This window comes from Panthera leo, chromosome E2 (assembly GCF_018350215.1).
Source record: "Panthera leo isolate Ple1 chromosome E2, P.leo_Ple1_pat1.1, whole genome shotgun sequence".
NCBI classification, from domain to species: domain Eukaryota; kingdom Metazoa; phylum Chordata; class Mammalia; order Carnivora; family Felidae; genus Panthera; species Panthera leo.
The window spans coordinates 44335861-44355362 of NC_056693.1; the positions used below are offsets into that span (position 1 = coordinate 44335861).

Below are 19502 nucleotides of genomic sequence, written 5' to 3' on the forward strand. Positions count from 1 at the left end.
TTACTTTATGCTGGTAATAGACTACTTAGTGGCAGATTTGAAACCATTTCTCTACAACACACACAACACATCTGGCAGATCAATGATACAAGTTCATTCTATCAAAGATAGAATTTCAAGTTAAGGTAACCAAAACTAGGCTCATGGGGCACACCTGTACATCTGTTGTCTTTTTTTTTTTTTTTTTTTTTTTTTTTTTTTTTTACACTAGCTAAACCACCAACTAGAAGAATGGTTGTTGTTATGTATTAACTCAACAAAATATTTTAACGAGATTTCTTCTTTTGTTTCAAACTGATAAACTTGAACATAAACTTCTTGCCACCTCTTATTCTTCCCACTTCAGGTGACTGAACCAAAGTATATTTAAGTTTTAAAAGTGAATCTAAATTTGATGTAATTCATAAAGAAGGCCGTTTGCAAATGATTGCTTGCTCTCTAATGAACATTTGATTATATTCAACAAAATCCACCATCTGAATTGTAATTCTTGAATTGCTCCAAAATAGATTGGTTGAAGCTAAAAAGCTATGCTAGAGAAGCGATACTTTATTATATTGTAAGATTAGCTACCCTGATAGATTTCTAACTTCTGAGTCCTCTAAGTACCTTACTCAGTTCTGTTGTAATCTTAGCTCCGTGCGGTTGACGCAAATGCTTTGTTTTAGTTTTTGAGCCCCTCTTTATGCCAGTCACATATACACCTTTGGAACCTGAATGTTCTGTCACCTCTTCCAAAGTAATAGAAGTCTTTTATGCATAGACAAAAGGTTCTTTGGGGGCCTACGGAAATTCTGACACTGCAAGGCTAATTAACGACGCATTAATTCACGTATTCCATGTACTAAGCAGTTATTAACACACAACTCTTCACAGGCTTTCTTCAGGGTCCAAAAGAAAGTTCCTGCCTGCAAGTAGCACATAACCCATTATTTCTCAATTACACCCTGCCATCTGTTTATCAATCAGTGGTTAAGTAATTAACCACTTCATACTTTTACCAAAGTACATCTGCAGTCCAGCTACTCTGGCTAACTGGAAAATGTTTAAAATGATGCTTGGTCTTTGGTCCATGCCAACATGAAAGAACTCCAAGCACACTTAAGTAGGTTAGTCTTTTCATTATGCTTAGTTTTTTAATGCAAAATTAGGCTTTAGTGGGGCGCCTGGCTGGATCATTCAGTGGAACATGCTACTCTGAATCTCAGAGTTGTGAGTTTGAACCCCATGTTGGGTGTAGAGATTACTTAAAAATAAAAATCTTAAAAAAAAATAGACTTTAGTTTGGGAAAAACAGTGTAGAACATCCTTAGGAAGATAAATCTCAACAACAACAAAAATTAAGCTCTATTACCCAAAGTGGATCAACAGGAAAGCCTTTTTAAAGAAATGCTTCTTGGGGCACCAGCGTGACTTAGTTGGTTAAGCATTTGACTGTTGTTCTGGGCTCGGGTCATAATAATCTCACGGTTCGTGAGTTCAAGCCCCATGTCACGCTCTGCACTGATAGTGTGGAGCCTGCTTGAGATTCTATCCCTCCCCATATCTGCCTCTCTCTCTCTCTCTCTCTCTCTCTCTCTCTCTCTCTCTCAAAATAAACTTTAAAGAAATGTTTCTTTTAATTATAAATAGCAAAGCTGAATATTTATTTCATCTACCCCTATTTCTAAATTGTCCTGACCCATTCATTTCCACACTTAGACCCTTTAAATGTCTCATTTGTTGGAAGTCCTTACACATGGTAGATGGTGTGTCCAATTGAAGATATTTTAAACCTGGCAAAATTCCACTTATTCTAGAACACTCTGGCATTCAAACTCAATAAAAAGGACACCTCAAGGAAACGAGAGGTTAATTGAATTTTTTCATAATTTTCATACAGTAACAGTCCCTTCCATCCAGCTTGCCTTCAGTGTGATGGCCTTTACTCTAAACCTACACTTCGACAATCAGGTGCTAACGATTATATGGAATTGGAACCAGCACATAAGTATTGTGGTGTAAGGGTCTATTCCTCCTAAGTTGGAAGAATTGCTTGCCTTCTATCTTAGTCCTGTTCTAGTGGGTGTCGGTTATGTTTTTCACCTCTGTTTTGTGAATTACCTGAATTTGGGAGAGAGGAAATGATTTCAACTAAGTTTTGGGTTTGGCACAATCATCATTCTCAGTGATATTCTTCACACCTATAGCAAATCTACCCTTATTACAAGAACCCATTTTAGTTTTGTACTTTTTTCTCCGGCATAAGACTCCAGTATTATGTTTACAATCTGTTGGATGTCTTCAGCATGATAAGACCTTGGTGCCCAAAGAATATTTCCCTTTTGGTACCAGATCCAAGATCTTCTAGAAGATAATGTGGCAAACCACTACCTATGAAGGCCTATTATGGCTAATCTGTGCAAATTCTGATTATACTCCCTTGTGTGTATTTTGTTCCACACGACTTTAATTTTTGTTAAGTATTAAGACTTAGAAGGCTAGAGTAATGCTTCTACAAAAAATTAAAAGTATGTGATATTCTGTTTTTTTCTTCTTTTTAGAACACTGTATTTAAACAGGACTTCTTTTTAAGTGTTGTTTAAGATTTAGTTCTCAAATCATCTGGTATCACCAGGCTACCAAATCAAAACTTGTGGCATAAAACAGGGCAGTATTTGTGTTCTTAATAATAATAAAAAAAAGCTTTATGTGTACTCAATAAATATAAATGCATAGACAACACTTCCCCTTGAGTTGCACATCAACATATATAGCGTTGTACATTACAATGAAAATTTGTAACTTAAGGGTATTATATATATAAATACATATATACCTTTGTAACCTTTATACTGTAAATAAAAAAATGCTTTTAGACTTGTATTTTTTTTTTCTGTTTTATGTTAAAATGGTTTCAAACCTACAGGAACATTTCAAGAGCGGTACGAAACAAAGATCTACATCCTCTTCACCCAAATTTCCCAATTGTTAACATTTTATATTTGTTCCATTATCATCTCTTATCTTCTTGTCTTTTCTGACATGATGCTCTATCACCCTTAAATTCTCAGTGTGTACCTCCCAAACATAATGACACCGTCCTGTATTGCCACCGTCCAGCCCTCCCCACCAGGAAATCAACACTGGCACAACACTACCCCCCAATCCGCAGACCCCATTCACATTGTGCCCATCGTTCCAGCAACCTCTCCTTTTCCTTTCTGGCAAAGGATCCTATCCAGTATCACATGTGGCATTTGATGGTCATGTCTCATCAGTCTCTTCTGGTGCCATTTTTAAGCAGATTTAGGGCAACTCCAAATTCCTAAAAACCTAGTTGTGGTTCTAGTTCCATCACTGACTTTCACTGACAGGAGCTTAATCATTGGATCAGTCTGAGCTTTATTATACTTTGAGTCACACAGAAGAGGGGAGATGGTTTCTCGGGAATCATATTAGGAATCATCAGTGCTCCATTTATTTGGGTGTCCATTACTCACTTTGCTTGAGATTTTGGCCTGGCCCTACCTTCCCAAACTGTTATTCACCTGAACTCAGTGTTTGTTCCTCTTCTTCCACACCACTCTCGGCCCCCATCCAAGGGCTCCTTAACCAAGTTAAGAATCTACTCCTTGGCATGAGCCCTAGAATGCTGACGTTTGTATAGTCTGATCTTACTAGGCTGTATTAGCTAAGCAAAGTTGACTCACTGGTCCAAGCTCAGGTTTACCACAAGTGCCACATTGTCAGCATCAGCAGAATCCTATCTGGAAAAGTGCTGTGCAAGAAAGAACAAATGGAACCGTGTATTTGCAAGTCAATGACTCTCTACCTGAAGTGTGGGAGCTCTAACGTGTGGGAGCTGAGAATCTGATTTCTGCTCTAGTGAGAAAGTTAGAATAGGAAGTTCTTGATCTGATTCAGATTTAGGAAGCCTCAACATCTTCCATGTGCCAGCCCACAAATAAATTTAATGCCTTTATTTCCCCTTTCCCTCTTCCACTGACTCCCCCAGCCCCAGCAATGGCCACACCACTGCAGCACTGAGGGGTTCTCAGAGTCTGTTTTCAAGGTATCCTTTAAGGAGAAATGGGTGACCAAGCTGCCGTTGGAAGCAGCTTCCCTCCAGGATGGGGAGCTTCCTCTGAGAAACTCTGCTTTGTCGGCAGGGTCAGTCTGTGTACTTCAGGCTCTTGGAACACAGCAGCTAAGCAAGAGTCCCAAGAAAGCTGAGTAGGCAGAGCAAAGAGAACGTGAGCACAGAGCCAGTAGATCTCAAACCCAGCTCTTGCCATGGGCTGAATGTGTCCCACCAAATTCAAGTGCTGAACCCAACCCCCCACGCCTCAGAATGTGACTGTAGTTGGAGATAGGGCCTTGAACGAGGTGATTCGGTTAAAATTAGGCCGTTGGGGTGGGCCCTAGTCCAATCTGACTGGTGTCCTTATAAAAAAAGGGAAGCTTGACCAAAGATAAGGGATGCCTGTGCATACAGTAAAGACCATGCAAGGACACAACAAAAGCATAGCCATCTATAAGCCAAGAAAAAAGACCTCAGAAGAAGCCAACCCTGCTAACACCTTGATCTTGGACTTCCAGCCTCCAGAACCATGGAGAAAATGAGTTTTTATTGTTTAAGCCACCCAACCTGTGGTATTTTGTTATGGCAGCCTTAGCAGACTAACACAGCCCTCCTTGATTGTAGGGACTTGTGTTTTGATTCTGTCTTCCAACTTGTGCAGCCCTGTCTAGTGTGGGAGGTTAGTATGTTCTCAACTCTGCCTCACTCTCATCTGTCAGTTAGGGTCCCTTATTTCTTCTTAATGAATTCATTATTAATACATCCAGCAAATATGAAGTGAGTCCCCTATCAAGCCCTGAAAAAGACCCAGCCCTGCCCTCTCAATGATTTAAAAAGTCTGGGCCTTGGGGCACCTGGATGGCTCAGTCGGTTAAGCCTCCAACTGCTGGTTTCGTCTCAGGTCACGATCTTACGGTTTGTGGGTTCGAGCCCAACATTGGGCTCTGTGCTGACAGCACGGTGCCTGCTTGGGATTCTCTCTCTCTCTGTCTACTTCCCAGCTCATGTGCGTATTCTCTCTAAATAAACTTTTAAAAATTTAAATAAATAAAAGGGCAGTGCCTTTGTCAGGTGCATAACAGCAAATAAAAGCCTCCCCACTCAGCTCTGTTAGTGTCTGAAAGAGCAGTGTTCAGGGTAGAAGCTGAGGAGCCATGACTTGTACGTGTGTGTGTCTCCCTGTGTCACCCAGGCTCAGCAAACCCTGTCCTGCCACTCCTGCCATTATCCTGACTCCACCGTCCACAGACACGCTCAGCACCTTGCTTGGCCTTTTGGTTCCTCAACCTCCTCGTGTATGACGATGGCCCTTTCACCCCAGCTCCCCCATCCTCCCACTCCCACCGCCGCTCCCTAGACTGTTATTGCTGGAACAGAGCATCTTCCGAAATCAATAACTGAAGCATCTCTCTCCAGTGCGTCCCCACTGTGACAACCCTTCAGTCTATTGGGTCCTTAACTAGTCTACCCACTCTTTCACCTTCTTGTCAGTCCCGCACCTTTCCCAGCTCTGATTCCACAGCCTACCATTGCGGCACCACCCTCACCAAAACCTGTGAATCCCTTGCTCCTCTGTCTTCATAGCAGCCACCTGGGGGAACCCAGCTCTCTTCCTGCATCTGCCCGAGCAGCTGACTCCTGGGGAGAAAAATCCAAGGCAAATTGGTACCTCTATACATTTGTAGAGGTTGCCAGCCTTTACCAGGTATGCCCTTAACACTGCTCACTTTGGGTTCACTTGAAAGGGTTTCAAACCGTCTTTACTCTGCTCAAACCCCAGGCCTCCCACCTCTGTCTCTGTCCCTCTCGCAACAGATTCTCTTTCCTCCTAGCTCCCTGAGAAAACCGCAGCCACCCAGAAGTACCCGCCCAATTTGTTATCTTCTGGCTGACCTAGGTAGGCATCTGTTTATCTTCTTCCCTGCACCTATCATGTCTAAAGCCAGTCCTCTTACATCTGTTTTGATCCCATTCCCGTTCATTAGCCTCCCCAACTAGATTCCTCCTATTGGATTTTTAAATATGCTGAACTCTTCTCCCATTAAAAACCATCACAAATTCCTTCCTGGACCCCTCAGCTCCTGCAGCTAATGCTCTAGGGCTCCCTTCCTTTCCTCCAAACTTCTTGAAAGAGTTGTGCCCCCTGGTGACCCGCTCTCACCCGGCCCACTGTGGTATGGTTTCCGCCCCCATCACTTGACTGAAACATCTCTGGCTGAGGCGGTTGGTGTCTTCGTATCACCGTCTGTCTTCTCAGCTGCGTTAGACACTGTGCTCCCCGCTCCTCATCCAGCGCTCCTTCCCTGGCTCTCAAGACACTCTTGTGGCTATCCTCTCTCTCCAGCTGTCTTTCTGAGCTGCTTTTGCAGGCTTATCCTCCTCTCCTTTGTCGATAAACTTCCAAGCTCTGTCCTAGGCTCTCCCGTCACCTCCCCCTGCACCCTGTTCTTCCCTAGGAGATCTCATTCCCACCTACACCTGTGCGTCCCGCAGACGTACATCTTCCACCTCTTTATTCTGACTTCCAGAGGCATATGCCTAACTGACCCTTGATGTTTCAAATGCACCTCAAATTTGTGATCTTCCTCACTCCTCCACCCCCCTGAGCCTGGTCTTTGTTCAATATAGTCTCTATTTCAGTGTTATCACTATCTCCTCAGGCTCTGAGGCCAGCAACCCAGGTGTCATCTCCGTCCCTTCCTGCCCCTCACCATACCCCAAATCTAACCCATTTGTGTGCTTATGATCTGCCTTCCAAACTCTCTCTATTCTGTGCATGTCTCTCCATGGCCCTGCCCCTAGTCCAGGCTTCCCTCATTCTTCTGGACTATAGCAGTAGCTTCACTTGCTATAGTCACTCCATCCTTGCAATCTCTTCTGCATACTAGAGCTAGAGTTACCTTTTCTTAAACGGAAACTTTCCTGACCACCTATCTTATGTAGGTTGCCTGTTAGACACTCAGGAGCTTTCACACATGGGCCTCAACACACTTACTACATCATTTTTCCTGATGAACATCATCTTCTCAAACTGTAGGCTGCCCTCGACCTGTTTTGATCATTGCTGTATCCCCAGAAACTATACTGAAGTTTACCAGGCTAAAGCCCCCAGCTTTGGAGGTTTACGAAAGCCACGTTCCCAGGGCGCCTGATTGGCTCGGTTGGTAGAACATGTGACTCCTGATCTCGGGGTTTTAAGTTCAAGCCCCACATTGGGTGTCGAGATTACTTTAAAAAAATAAAAATCTGAAGAAGAAGAGGAAGAAGAAGAAGAAGAAGAAGAAGAAGAAGAAGAAGAAGAAGAAACCCGCTTTCCTAAAGAGAAAAGTAGAAGGGCTAATATTAAAAAACAAAAACGGGCACCTGGGTGGCTCAGTTGGTTGAGCATCTGACTCTTGATTTAGGCACAGGTCGTGGTCTCATGGTTGGTGAGTTCAAGCCCCATGTGGGGCTCTGAGCTGACAGTGTGGGTCCGTTTGGGGTTCTCTGTCTCTCTGCCTCTTTCTCTCAAAAATAAATACATAAACATTTAAAAAGAGGAAAAAGTCTAAAATCAAACAAGAATAAAAACAGGGGTGCCAGGCTGGCTTAGTAAGTGGAACTTGGAGCTCTTGACCTTGGGGTCGTGAATTTGAGCCCCACATTAGGTGTAGAAATTACTTAAAAAAATAAAATCTTTTAAAAAATAAAATAATAAAAATAATAAAATAAAATAAAATAAAATAAAATAAAATAAAATAAAAAGCTGGCTTTAGACAGAGCCACCAGCATTATAATAATACTTAACAGGCTGAATCCCCCCAGTGTGGGGTACGCTGTGTTTACATTAGTTAGCTCATTCATTCCCCCCAAAAGCCAGACAAGATACTAATTTTAGTACATCCTCTTAAATATCAGAAACCCGAAGCTCTGGGAAATTAGGCTTATACTGTGCAAGAAAAACTGACCTACAGGCGCTATTTCACAGCAATGGGGTCTAGGACTGGAGGTTTCTATTCGGTCCTGACTCAGGCCACGCCCCGCACCCAACCCCACCCCAGCCCTCGCTGGGCTCCCCGCCCCTAACACACCCCTAACACGCCCTCCGCCCGGCCCCACCCCGGACCTCGCCGGCACAGACCCCCGGCCGCCGGGAGGGCTGCCTGCAGTGCCGGCTGTGGCCGCTGGGGGGAAGTCGCGCGGCTCGGGCCCGACCGCTCTGGGCCGTGCTCCTCGCTCGCCCTCCGACTCCGCTCCCGCTGCGAGCGGCTGCCCTGCCCGCGCCCAGCGCCAACCCGCCGGGGTCCCCGCGCCGGACCCAGCAGCTCGGCTACCCGGGGCCGGACCGAGGCCGCAAGAAGCGCCGCGGGGTGTGGGGCGGACCCAGGAGATGAAATGACAACGTCAACCCTCCAGGTACCACGGCGCGGCCGGGCTCGGCTTCCGGAGGCCGGAGGAGGCGCGGCGGGGCCTGCGAGCCAGCACTCGGGCGGGCGGCCTGCTCGGAGCGCCGGCCCCGCGGCTCCCGCCCCGCCGCCCTGTCGCCGCCTCCGCCTGTTTGTTTTCACGCGCTCGGAGCCACGGGCCGCTTCCTGTCCAGAACGCCCGCGCCCCCGCCCCCCGGCCGAGTCGGGCCGAGCCCCGAGGCCGCCGAGTGCAGCCGGCGGCGCCCAGGTCCCGCCGCGGGGATCAGCCTCTCGCGGACCGCACCGGCGCCGCCCGGGAAGCTCGGCCCCGCAGTCGGGCTACTCGCCCTCCCTCCCTGCCTCCCTGAAGACGAGTCCCCGCTCCTTCCCCGGGGCCCCGATTTCTTCTCGTCGGCCGGCGACCCTTCATTCATTCCCTAGATCTTGCCTGGTGGTGCTGGGGTGGCGCCACCTGGATGCATGACTGACCCACCCTCCAGGTGCTGCCGGTCCTGCTGTGCCGGCCAACAGAAACATGCTCAGGCCTCGACCTGGGCTTCGGTCTTGGCTTTGCCGCTCATTGGCGTGTGACCTTGGGCCAGTTACTTGATCTTGGAATTTCGCGTTTCCTGTCAGTAAAATGGGGTAGTACCCTGTAGGGTTGTTGTGACACTGGCTCTGGATTGAGTAATTCAGGTAAAGCGTTCTTGGCACAGTGTGTGCTACATAGTAAGTGCTCAGTAAGTCATGACAGATAAAGCGTGTGAGGGAGTTAGGCAAGACTTCCTGGAAGAAGGGGCGTTTGGCTGGATCAGGACAGGATGGGTGGCATTCAGATTCCTGAAGGCGGAGGAAAAGGTGGGAACAGGCCTGGAATAAATCGGGGTACTAGGCCAGGAATTAGTTAGGGTCCAAAGCCAGACACCACCGTCCACCAGCACAAGCTGTGATCTGTTAGCGCAGGGGGTTGTAAATTTTGGCCTGTAGATCCCACCTGCTCAGACATTTTTTTTCTTTGAGCTAAGAGTGTTTTTACGTTTTAAAAAAAAAAAACCCTAAGATCTAACTCACCACATAAACCACATTCAAAGTGTATCATTCAATGGCTTTTAGTTATTCAGAGTTGTGTGACCGTCACCACACTTTAAAATATCTTCATCCCCCCCAAGAAACTCCACACCCTTTACTGTCATCCCCCAAACCCTCTATCTCTCCCAACCCTAGGCAACACTAATCTACTTTCCCTATGGATTTGCCTATTCTGGGCATTTTCTATAACTGGAATCATACAATATGTGGTTCTTTGTGACTGACTGGCTTCCCTCACTTATCATAATGTCGTAGGTTTTTATATTTTTAAAATGCTGGGAAAAGATACCTCATGACACGTGAAAATCATGAAATTCAAATTTCAGTGTCTATAAATAAAGTTTTATCGGAACTTTTGGGCTGCTTTTGGGCTACAAAGGCAGAGTTGAGTAGCCAGCTGCTAACAGAGATTGTATGGCCAGGAAAGTCTAACATTTACCGTCCGCTCCTTTACGGAAAGTTTGCCAGCCCCTGTGTTCACACATCTTCCTTACCCTTGTCTTTCTCCCTCATCCTCTGCCATCTGTGTTACGAGAGCTGTGGCAGGCTGGCAGTTTTATCTATCACCTCACCGTTGTGTTAGGCAAAACTACTCCTTCTCACATTGCACCAGCGGCCTCTTGCACATGAAACACTATGCAGATGCCAAAAAGACCTAAGGTGCTCTTAGGTGCATTAATTAATAAAGTATCTAGAAGCAGGGGGCGGTGGGCAGAGCATGCCTGGATTACTTTTTTGAACTCTGCCTTTCAAAAGGACAGACCCAAACAAGAATGCATATAGAGTGAAAAAGTCCAAGGAGATGGGCATATTGGTTCTGGAGAAGAGAAGCCATCAGGGACAGGAGAACTCGTTTCATGTCTTAGCTCAAGAGCCACTGTCCGGGGAGAGTAGACCCAAGAAGCTTGTGTTTAAATGAATCATTCCAGGGGGCGCCTGGGTGGCTCAGTCAGTTCAGCGTCCAACTCTTAGTTTTCAGCTCAGGTCGTGATCTCATGGTTTGTGAGTCTGAGCCCCGCATTGAGCTCTGCACTGACAGTGTGGAGCCTGCTTGGGATTCTCTCTCTCCCCCCCCGCCCCTCCCCCACTAGCTCTCTCTCAAAATAAATAAATAAACGTAAAAAAATTGTTTAAGCTAATCATTCCAGAAGGTTCTGGGCTCCTGGTCATTCTCTATTTTTAGGTAGTGGAGGTAGCAGAGCTTGAAAATAGTAGCCAACACCCCCTTCACCTTATCTCATCTTTTCAACCTGGTGAGTTCAGTTTTCATCAATCTGGCCTAACCTACTCCAGTCTGTTAGTTTTGTAGGACTAGCTGTGTCCTTCGGAGACCTCTTACTTTCAGATGAGGAAGGGCTGCACAAAGCCTGGGCCCTGCCAAGAGCTGATCAGGAGGTTTATTGTTTGCTGTGGATGGAACTTTGTGTTTACAGTGGGATCTGCCCGCCTCGTGTCTAGTGCTCATCAGCTTGGGGAAGATAATTCTGGTAATGCTTCCTGGGTTGGTGAAGCCATGGTTTCTAAAACTGGATATGTAGGTGTGGGGCAGCTGCCTGAAAGATCCAGCGTGTTTTAGGTTCAGTCTAGAGCACAGGCCTACAGGGTTTGTGAGATTCACAGAGACACTTTCAAGGGTTCTTACAAGTCTCCAGAGGACCGTTCCCCTTAATTGGTAGCACATATCTGGGTCTGGGGTAAGCAAGCACTTTTCTCACTGAAGCTACTGCTTTACTGACCCATGTGTCCAAGCATCCCTTCCCTAAGTAGCAAATTTCCCTTTTCACCCTAGAGAAGCAAGTTGGGCCAGTAGAAGGAAGTAGAGATCCCTTTCGTCCGTCTCATAAAACTCAGGGCTGGCTCTTCTCTGGCCTTCGAGGTCAAATGCGGTTTCTGGCCTTCATGCTGAGCAGCACAGCAGTCAGTTCGTTCTGGTGTTTCCCCTGTTCCAGGCACTGGGTCCGGTGCTGGGTCCGGGTCCGGGTCCACCTTTCTTTCCCTTGAGGCACGGAATAGAAAGTGGATTCTCCCTTTGAGCTCTAACCTGAGATATTTGATCAGGTTTCCACTTGCTGAAATCCAGAGCGAAATTGAGAAGGAAGTTGCTTTTCACTCTATGAGCGCATTGTGAAGAGGGACGGCTGTCATTTAAAGCTTCCTCTTAAGGCCTTTCTGGTTCATGTTGGAAATAGAGGCCGACATAATGGTGTGCGACCCACAGATCCACAGGATTCCTGCTGCCTGGGACCCCAAGGGCTTTTTGGGTCTCTTGGGAAGCACTGAGGTACTTGCTTTGCCTTTCCAGAAAGCCATTGACCTGGTGACAAAAGCCACAGAAGAGGATAAAGCCAAGAATTACGAGGAGGCACTCCGGCTCTATCAGCATGCTGTGGAGTATTTCCTACACGCTATCAAATGTGAGTCACAGCAGGGCCCTCCCCGGCTGCAGAACCCCTGCAAGAGCAGAGCGGGTACCCCCTCTCTGATTCCCCTTTTGCAGATGAGGCACACAGCGACAAGGCCAAGGAGAGCATTCGAGCCAAGTGCATGCAGTACCTAGACCGAGCGGAGAAGCTGAAGGATTATTTACGAAACAAAGAGAAGCATGGCAAGAAGCCAGTCAAAGAAAATCAGAGTGAGAGCAAGGGGTGAGCACGGAGGAGGGGAGGACCCGGCCGGGACCGGAGCCCCCGTGAGCACCTCCCTGCCATTCTTGGTGCTCATGATGCCTTCGACTTCCATAGCGCCTTCCTCCTGGGGAATTGCACCCATCTAGTGACAAGGCCCCTAGCTGCTCTCCGCAGGTGATTTGCAGAGTACTTCCGTGGGCGGTGCCTCAGCTGTGAGTGAAACAGGGAGCCAGCGTGGAGGTCACCGGCCTTGGATTCTGCAGTCAGACTCTCAGGCTATATCTTGGCTCTGCCACTTCCTAGCCAAGTGACCGTGGACAAGTGCCATGACCCCTGTGGCTCCAGGCTCCTCCTCTATAGAAGGGGGATAACGGGCCTGCCCGCCCAGTGTTGCTCTAAGGAGCAAATGAGAGGACACGGGGAAAGCCCCGAGAGCTCTGCCTGCAGTCAGGATGAAAAAGTATCTGCCGCTGTTACAGTCAGAGTTCTTGTCTTCATCTGACCGATGGGGCAACACACTCAAGTTCAGAGATACGGTCTAGGTCGCTGAGCCGGTACTTGATGGAGTCTGGACCCACACCCAGGGCTTCTGTTTCCAGCTACAAAGCCAGTGCTCGCCCTGCAGCCTCTCTCCTCACATCTGTAGTTTACCCACCACAGAGATCCCAGGTAGCTGAGCATCAAGGCCAGTGGTGTCCTGGAGGCCACGGGGAGGGTCCCAGGCAGGAGTGTCACGGAGCAGGAGACAGGCAGGTGATGTGTCAGCTGCCCCACCAGAGCTGAGAGGCGTGGCTCCCGGGTGGACGGGCTTGCCCAGGCCAGGGAACGCGCTCTCAGAAGAGAGGAAGAGGGCCAGGGGGTGAGGCATCTTGGGGGGGCTGGAAGAGTTTTGAGGAGGGCCAACCACTTATGTCCCATTAGGGGACTGGCCCTGGGGTGAGGCCAGTGACTATGTTCCCTTCCTGAGTGCTCCCCTTTAGACTTAAACTTCACGTCTTCTCTGAGTCACAGCCACTTGCCATCTGGCTGTAAGTCTGTGCGAAAGGCCGGGGACAGCTCCAGCTGCCTCCCCAGCTGCTCCTGAAGTCCAGCCAAAGCACACATCCCTCATCGGCCTTCTAGAGAGGGCACACATCTCTATTCTTGCTCCCTTAATGAAGAAACAAGGATGGGTGACGGGAGTATTTCCTAGAGGATGTGGAGGGAGTGTCGAGAACAGGCGGCCCGAATGTTCTTGAGTTACCTGCTTGTGGGTCTCTACTGTTGAGCAGGACAGGCGTCTCTGCCACTGGGCCAGCAGCCAGAGCCTGACTTTGCTCTCAGTGCCTCCTTGCCCAACCGCCTCTCGCTTTAGATGTCCTCTTCTGTCTCCTTTCCCAGCAGCGATAGTGACAGTGAAGGGGATAATCCAGAGAAAAAGAAACTGCAGGAACAACTGATGGGTAAGAGGCCCGAGGCCCTGCAGCAATGGGAGGGGGACATGGTGAGGACCCCTGAAGGGTCGGCTCAGGCTCCACAGTCAGCCTCCAGGTCAAAGGCTCCGCTTGCCTCTTGTAGGTGCTGTTGTGATGGAGAAGCCCAACATTCGGTGGAATGATGTGGCCGGGCTCGAGGGGGCCAAGGAGGCCCTCAAAGAAGCTGTCATTTTGCCAATTAAATTCCCACATTTGTTCACAGGTAAGAGTGGAGCTACTTTAGGTCCAGATAGTAAAAGCAGCAGGTTTTTGAGGAAGCCAGCTCAGGGCTTCCACGCTGAAGGTGTCCAGGAGCAGGCAGCGACTCGGCTCTCTTGGCCGTCAGTGGGTGAGGGCCTGACCTTCCCACGGGCTCTGAGTCGGGAGAGGCTTCGGGACCTGCTCATCGCCGTCATCTGGCTCCTCCCTGGTGTCAGAAACACCTTTGCGACTAGAACTTTGATTTGACCACCCCAGTGAGTAATCAGGGTCAGGAACCAGTGCCGGCCAGTGTCACTTTGCAAGGTCTTGGGGGTCACGAGCCGGGGCTGGGAGCAAGTTCTCAGCAGGCTGTTCAGTTCCCTTTATTCCTTCGTTTCTAGAATCTGTTGTCTTGTAGAACTTTTCTCTCCCGCCTTAAGTCTCCTCTTTTTCTCTGTTCCCTTTCCCTAGTCGGGAAGAAGCTCACCTCAGTTTGTTCTTTCTCGTAGGCAAGCGTACGCCTTGGCGAGGGATACTGCTCTTTGGACCCCCTGGCACAGGCAAATCCTACCTGGCCAAAGCGGTGGCGACAGAGGCCAACAACTCCACCTTCTTCTCTGTGTCCTCCTCAGACTTGATGTCTAAGTGGTTGGGGGAGAGTGAGAAGTAAGTCAGCTGCCAGGCCCTGCTGCCCTGCCCTGACGGCACCTCCCAGAGGAGCCGCTGTTGGGTGTCAGGGAGAAGTAGCCAGCAGAGGGGGATCTTGCTAGCTTGTTGCACGGGACGCTGTCCTGACGAAGAGTGCTGACGTTGACTGGGAACTTGGGAGAGAGGAGCCCTCGTGAAGGGAAGGGAAATAAATGCGCTTGCAGTCTCTGGGTATCAGGTGGGTGTCCCCTGTTGGGGACTTCGTGTGGTTCAGTTATTTCCCACACCGACTCCCATTTTGCAGAAGATCGCACTGAGGCTGAGCAGAGGGGAAGGGACTTGTCCTAAATTCAGAGCTAATGAGTGAGGCTGTCCCCGAGGCAGGCTGTTCCCCCTGGTACAGTGCTGCCAGTGGATGTGTGATGACTTTTTCTGAAATCCAAGCATGACTGGAGTCTTGACCCGCCTGTGGGAAAGGCGAGAGAAGCAGTGACTGGGCCCCTGGCCGGGCATGTGTGTGGGTGTCCCGATCCCAGACCCGCTTGTCACCTTCACAGGCTAGTCAAGAACCTGTTTGAGCTGGCCAGGCAGCACAAGCCTTCCATCATCTTCATCGATGAGGTGGATTCCCTCTGCGGGTCCCGCAATGAAAATGAGAGCGAAGCTGCTCGAAGGATCAAAACGGAGTTCTTGGTCCAGATGCAGGGTGCGTGCCAGTGCCGGGTGCCCTCCCTGGTTCTCGGTCTACCTAGAGCCAGCCCCGGGCTTCATCGTTTAGCCGCGGCTGGGTCTGGTTGTCCTTAGGGAGGAGAGAAAATGTCCGGGGAGCGGTTCTCAGCTCCATCTCCCCAGGCCTTCAGTGAGGTCACCGTGGCCTCCGCTGCCGGCCCTCTGCCCTCCCCGGGCCAGACAGGGTTCGGGGCTCTGGGCCCCGCAGAGCTGCTGGTGGCCCTGCCGGTGGTGGCACAGGGATGGTCCTGCATCGGGTGCTTCCCACGGATTCTGCCTGGTCCTTGCGGGTGTTCTGGGTCAGCATCTGTGTTCCCCTCTCTCCCCAGGGGTGGGGAATAACAACGATGGGACCCTGGTTCTCGGTGCCACAAACATCCCGTGGGTGTTGGATTCAGCCATTAGAAGGAGGTGAGTCTTCCCCAGTAGGAGCCAGGGGCTGAGGCCTTTCTCCACCTGTGGTCAGTCCTGCTGCTGGCAGCCGTGGGTGCAACCCGACCCCGTTTCCGTGGAGGCTTCTTCGTGTCTGCGTGGCGAGCAGGGTCCGTGGTGAGGCCAGCTTCGGGAGGACCCCGACGCCCTTCTCCATGAAGACCGTTGTACCATCTGCTCTCAAGTCCTGCCCTGTGCTTGGCTCTCTAGGTTTGAAAAGCGGATTTACATCCCGCTGCCCGAGGAGGCTGCCCGTGCCCAGATGTTCCGGTTGCATCTGGGGAGCACCCCCCACAACCTCACTGATGCCAACATCCATGAGCTGGCCCGGAAGACGGAAGGCTACTCAGGCGCTGACATCAGCATCATTGTGCGGGACTCCCTCATGCAACCTGTTCGAAAAGTACAGTCGGCAACACACTTCAAAAAGGTGAGTGGCCGGCAGGGAGTCGCTTAGGGAGTGTCATAGGAACACGGATATCTGTTTTCTTGGCCCGCAGCTTGGCTGCTCAGGTGATGATACATCTTTGGTCTCTTGGAGAATCAAGGGCAAGTACAAAATGAGCCCTCTGGCTCCAGGGGCTGTGGTTGCCCCTGCTCCGTCCTTTCCTGTAGTTCTTGCTTGAGTGTGACTACCTCAGACTGTGAAGCCAGAGGCCACGGCAGCCACCTCTGCCACCCCCGGCTGTGCCGCCACATGTGGGGCCCCACTCGATGTGTGAAAAGTGTTGGGCACAAAATCACACGCTAGAAGGAGGATCTCGTTTCACACAGCACATCTCTGCCCAGTGTCGGCCAAGGGTCCTACTCTGCGCCTGGTGCTGTTCTAGGAGCCAGGGAGACATTTGTGACCAGAGCAGAATAAATCTCTGCCTTGTAGGAGCCTCCTGTCTAGTTGGGGTGAAATTTGTCTCTTTGAGGGTGATGAGGGGAAGGACAGAGCAGGGGAGGGCGTCTGGTGTTCTGGAGTTTGGAGCGTGGTGGGCAGGTTGTACTCTTTTTTTTTTTTTTTTTAATTTAAAAAAAAATTTTTTTTTTTTTAACGTTTATTTATTTTTGAGACAGAGAGACGGAGCATGAATGGGGGAGGGGCAGAGAGAGAGGGAGACAGAATCGGAAGCAGGCTCCAGGCTCTGAGCCATCAGCCCAGAGCCCGACGCTGGGCTCGAACTCACGGACTGCGAGATCGTGACCTGAGCTGAAGTCGGATGCCCAACTGACTGAGCCACCCAGGCGCCCCTGTTATTATTTTTTTAATGTTTATTTCTGAGACAGAGAGAGACAGAGCATGAGTGGGGGAGGGGCAGAGAGAGAGGGGACACAGAATCTGAAGCAGGCTCCAGGCTCTGAGCTATCAGCACAGAGCGCGACGCGGGGCTCGAACTCACGGACTGCGAGATCATGACCTGAGCCGAAGCCGGACGCTCAACCGACTGAGCCACCCAGGCGCCCCCAGGTTGTACTCTTAAGGGGTACATCACCCCAGGTGACATTTGAGTCAACAGTTGAAGGAAGGAGGGACTTAGCCTCGGGGATATTCAGGGGGATGTTGCCAATAAAGCAGACTGGTTGGAAAGACATTTCTGATGTCACTGCATTTGTGGTGAGATCTGACGGAGTGGACGAGCAAGAGGAAGGTATCAGGGCACTCTGGACCCCAAACTGAGATTCTGGAGAACAGCGCCTGGAATAGCAGGCTAATCACAAACCTCTGAGATCCTACTTCGAGCTACTTTGACTACCAACCCGAGTTTTGAAGGAGTCATTGCCTTCTCAGACTGATGACCTCGAAACCCAGGCGTGCGTTCATTCCCTATCATTCCCTTCTCTTCGTGACTCAGAACCTGAGGCAGCCTGTCTCTTCCCCAAGCGCTGAGGGGCAACCCCTCCAGCCAGACTCCTCTGATTTCAGGTCTGTGGCCCTTCCCGCACCAACCCTAGCGTTATGATCGATGACCTCCTGACCCCATGTTCCCCAGGGGACCCAGAGGCCATGGAGATGACTTGGATGGATGTCCCTGGTGACAAACTCTTAGAGCCTGTGGTTTGCATGGTAAGCAGCTGGCTGGGCCAGGGATTGCACGGAGACCAGAAAATTGGGGCCTTGGGTCTGAAAATAAGCTCTGCTTCTCTGTCCTGGGCTGTTGTACCTCCTCCCAAACAGAATGGCCGATGGGGCTCTGGGTAGCTGGAGCTCCTGCCATTAGACTTACTGCGGGCCCAGGATGAGGCCATAGTGTTAGCATTTTACTTTCTTCAGCAAGAAAAAAGGCCAGCTGGTGTGACTGCATCATTCCACGGGTTTGGCTTGCTTTGTGCCCAGAAGGAGACCGTGTCTTTCAGCAGTTTGCTTTGATGCTGTTGCACAGGCAGCCTCATGGAACTAGTCTGGCCCTTTCCTCATCCTGGTCTTGCTGACGGTCTTGCCTGTTGTGTGTGGCAGGTGTCCTGCCAGTGCGGCTGGTGTGGTGGGTGTGGAGTCAGAAAGAGCTTCTCGTGGGAGTTAAGAGATGAGGGGAGCTTGGATTCTCTCAGATGAGGAGTGGGCCTGTTTGGAAACGACATGAGCCGCCTCAGGAGGGAAGAGCTGTCCTGTCACAGGAGACATTCAAGCAGAAGCTGGGCAACCAAGGGGAGCTTTGCACTTGGGGCTGGGAGTGACCACGAGGGGAGGCCTCTTCCTGCCCTGGACCACATGGCTCTGTGACACGGGGAGGCCGAGGACCTGGAGCCTGGCTCCTCAGCTTCATGCCCTTGTCTTTGCAGTCGGACATGCTCCGGTCTCTGGCTACCACTCGGCCCACCGTGAATGCAGAGGACCTCCTGAAAGTGAAGAAATTCTCAGAGGACTTTGGACAGGAGAGTTAAAAATTTCTTCACTCGGTGATGGTGAAGGTGGGAGGAATTGATTGGGGTAAAAAAAATCCACGGCACCCCCCCATGTCAGCAGCCAGACAGGGCCCCGGGGCTCATCTTCACGTCACTCTGGCGTCCCCTCTGCTGTCTGGCCACCAGCCGGGGAGTGGGAAGGAAGGGCCTCCGGGGCCGCAGAGACACAGAAGCACATTCGGCACTGGGTGGAATACTGGTTCTTCCTACTTCTTCCTACTGGTTCTCCTCCTCTTCTGGATGCTCATCAACTCCTTGTCCTGCCCCTCCACGTTTTGTTTTGTTTTTTGAACCTTTCTTTGTTCCCCTAAATTAATGCTGCTTGGATTTTTGTCTTCTTTATAAATAAAGTTAAAATCTCCCAGAAGCGTCAAGGAGTAGGAGCAGCCCACACCGTGGGGTTGGTGCAGACCGTCAGAATGGCTTGCCAGCTCCCTCCGCCCTTTCCTTCTAACCCAAGTTTTACTCCTTATGCACACAATGGCAAATGCCCTGGGTCACCAGCCCGAGCCCTGCCTGTAAAGGCTGAGAGTAAAGCCAAGCCATTCCCAACCCCTACGTCAGCATCCCCGGCCCTGTGTCCTCCCTGCAGGAGGAGAGGATGGTTTTTGTGAGCACAAAGCTATGTAGATCAGAATGAGTGAGGGCAGTCAGGTAGGGTTTCACTGCTGCCTTCTCTTCCCTCTGAATGTGAGAACGCTGAAGCCAGCCACTGCCCCTGGCACCCTGCCCTGGAAATGGGCTAATAAATCCTTTTCCCTCTTGAGCCACCTGAGTGATCTCATCTTTGATTCCTGTCTGGGGCTTCTTGAAGGCCACGCTTGCTTCCAATGGAAAGACCCTCTGGTTTTCTCTCCGTGCTCTTCTCGTCAGCAGAGGAGGGCATTGCCAGCTGTCACAGTTCCCCGGCCTGTTCTCCGGTCAGGTCAGCCAGAACTTTTTTTCGCCTTAAGGCCTTGCAAATGTGGGACCTGGACAGTTCTCC

The 19502-nt window shown here is 50.1% G+C and overlaps 1 protein-coding gene across 2 annotated transcripts; it reads left to right on the forward strand.

Annotated features, from left to right (window-relative positions):
- The first annotated feature begins 8264 nt into the window (after positions 1-8264).
- VPS4A (vacuolar protein sorting 4 homolog A) lies at positions 8265-19283 on the forward strand. 2 transcript variants are annotated; one of them, XM_042919576.1, is made up of 11 exons: positions 8265-8458; positions 11840-11951; positions 12035-12182; positions 13548-13606; positions 13722-13841; positions 14329-14485; positions 15025-15173; positions 15526-15607; positions 15839-16058; positions 17541-17681; positions 18395-19283. In XM_042919576.1, the coding sequence occupies exons 1-11, from the start codon at positions 8438-8440 to the stop codon at positions 18494-18496; spliced, it is 1311 nt and encodes a 436-aa protein (XP_042775510.1). In that variant the 5' UTR covers positions 8265-8437; the 3' UTR covers positions 18497-19283. The 2 variants fall into 2 exon arrangements, with proteins under 2 accessions (XP_042775510.1, XP_042775509.1); XM_042919575.1 differs by having other exon boundaries at positions 8266-8458; positions 13545-13606.
- The last annotated feature ends 219 nt before the right edge of the window (positions 19284-19502 follow it).

Excerpts from the sequence above, each read along its gene's own strand:
- VPS4A (XM_042919575.1), top strand. The coding sequence starts at position 8,438 with ATGACAACGTCAACCCTCCAG. Across the intron at positions 12,183-13,544 it reads AATCAGAGTGAGAGCAAGGG|CAGCGATAGTGACAGTGAAG; the intron begins GTGAGCACGGAG and ends CTCCTTTCCCAG. Across the intron at positions 13,607-13,721 it reads ACTGCAGGAACAACTGATGG|GTGCTGTTGTGATGGAGAAG; the intron begins GTAAGAGGCCCG and ends TGCCTCTTGTAG.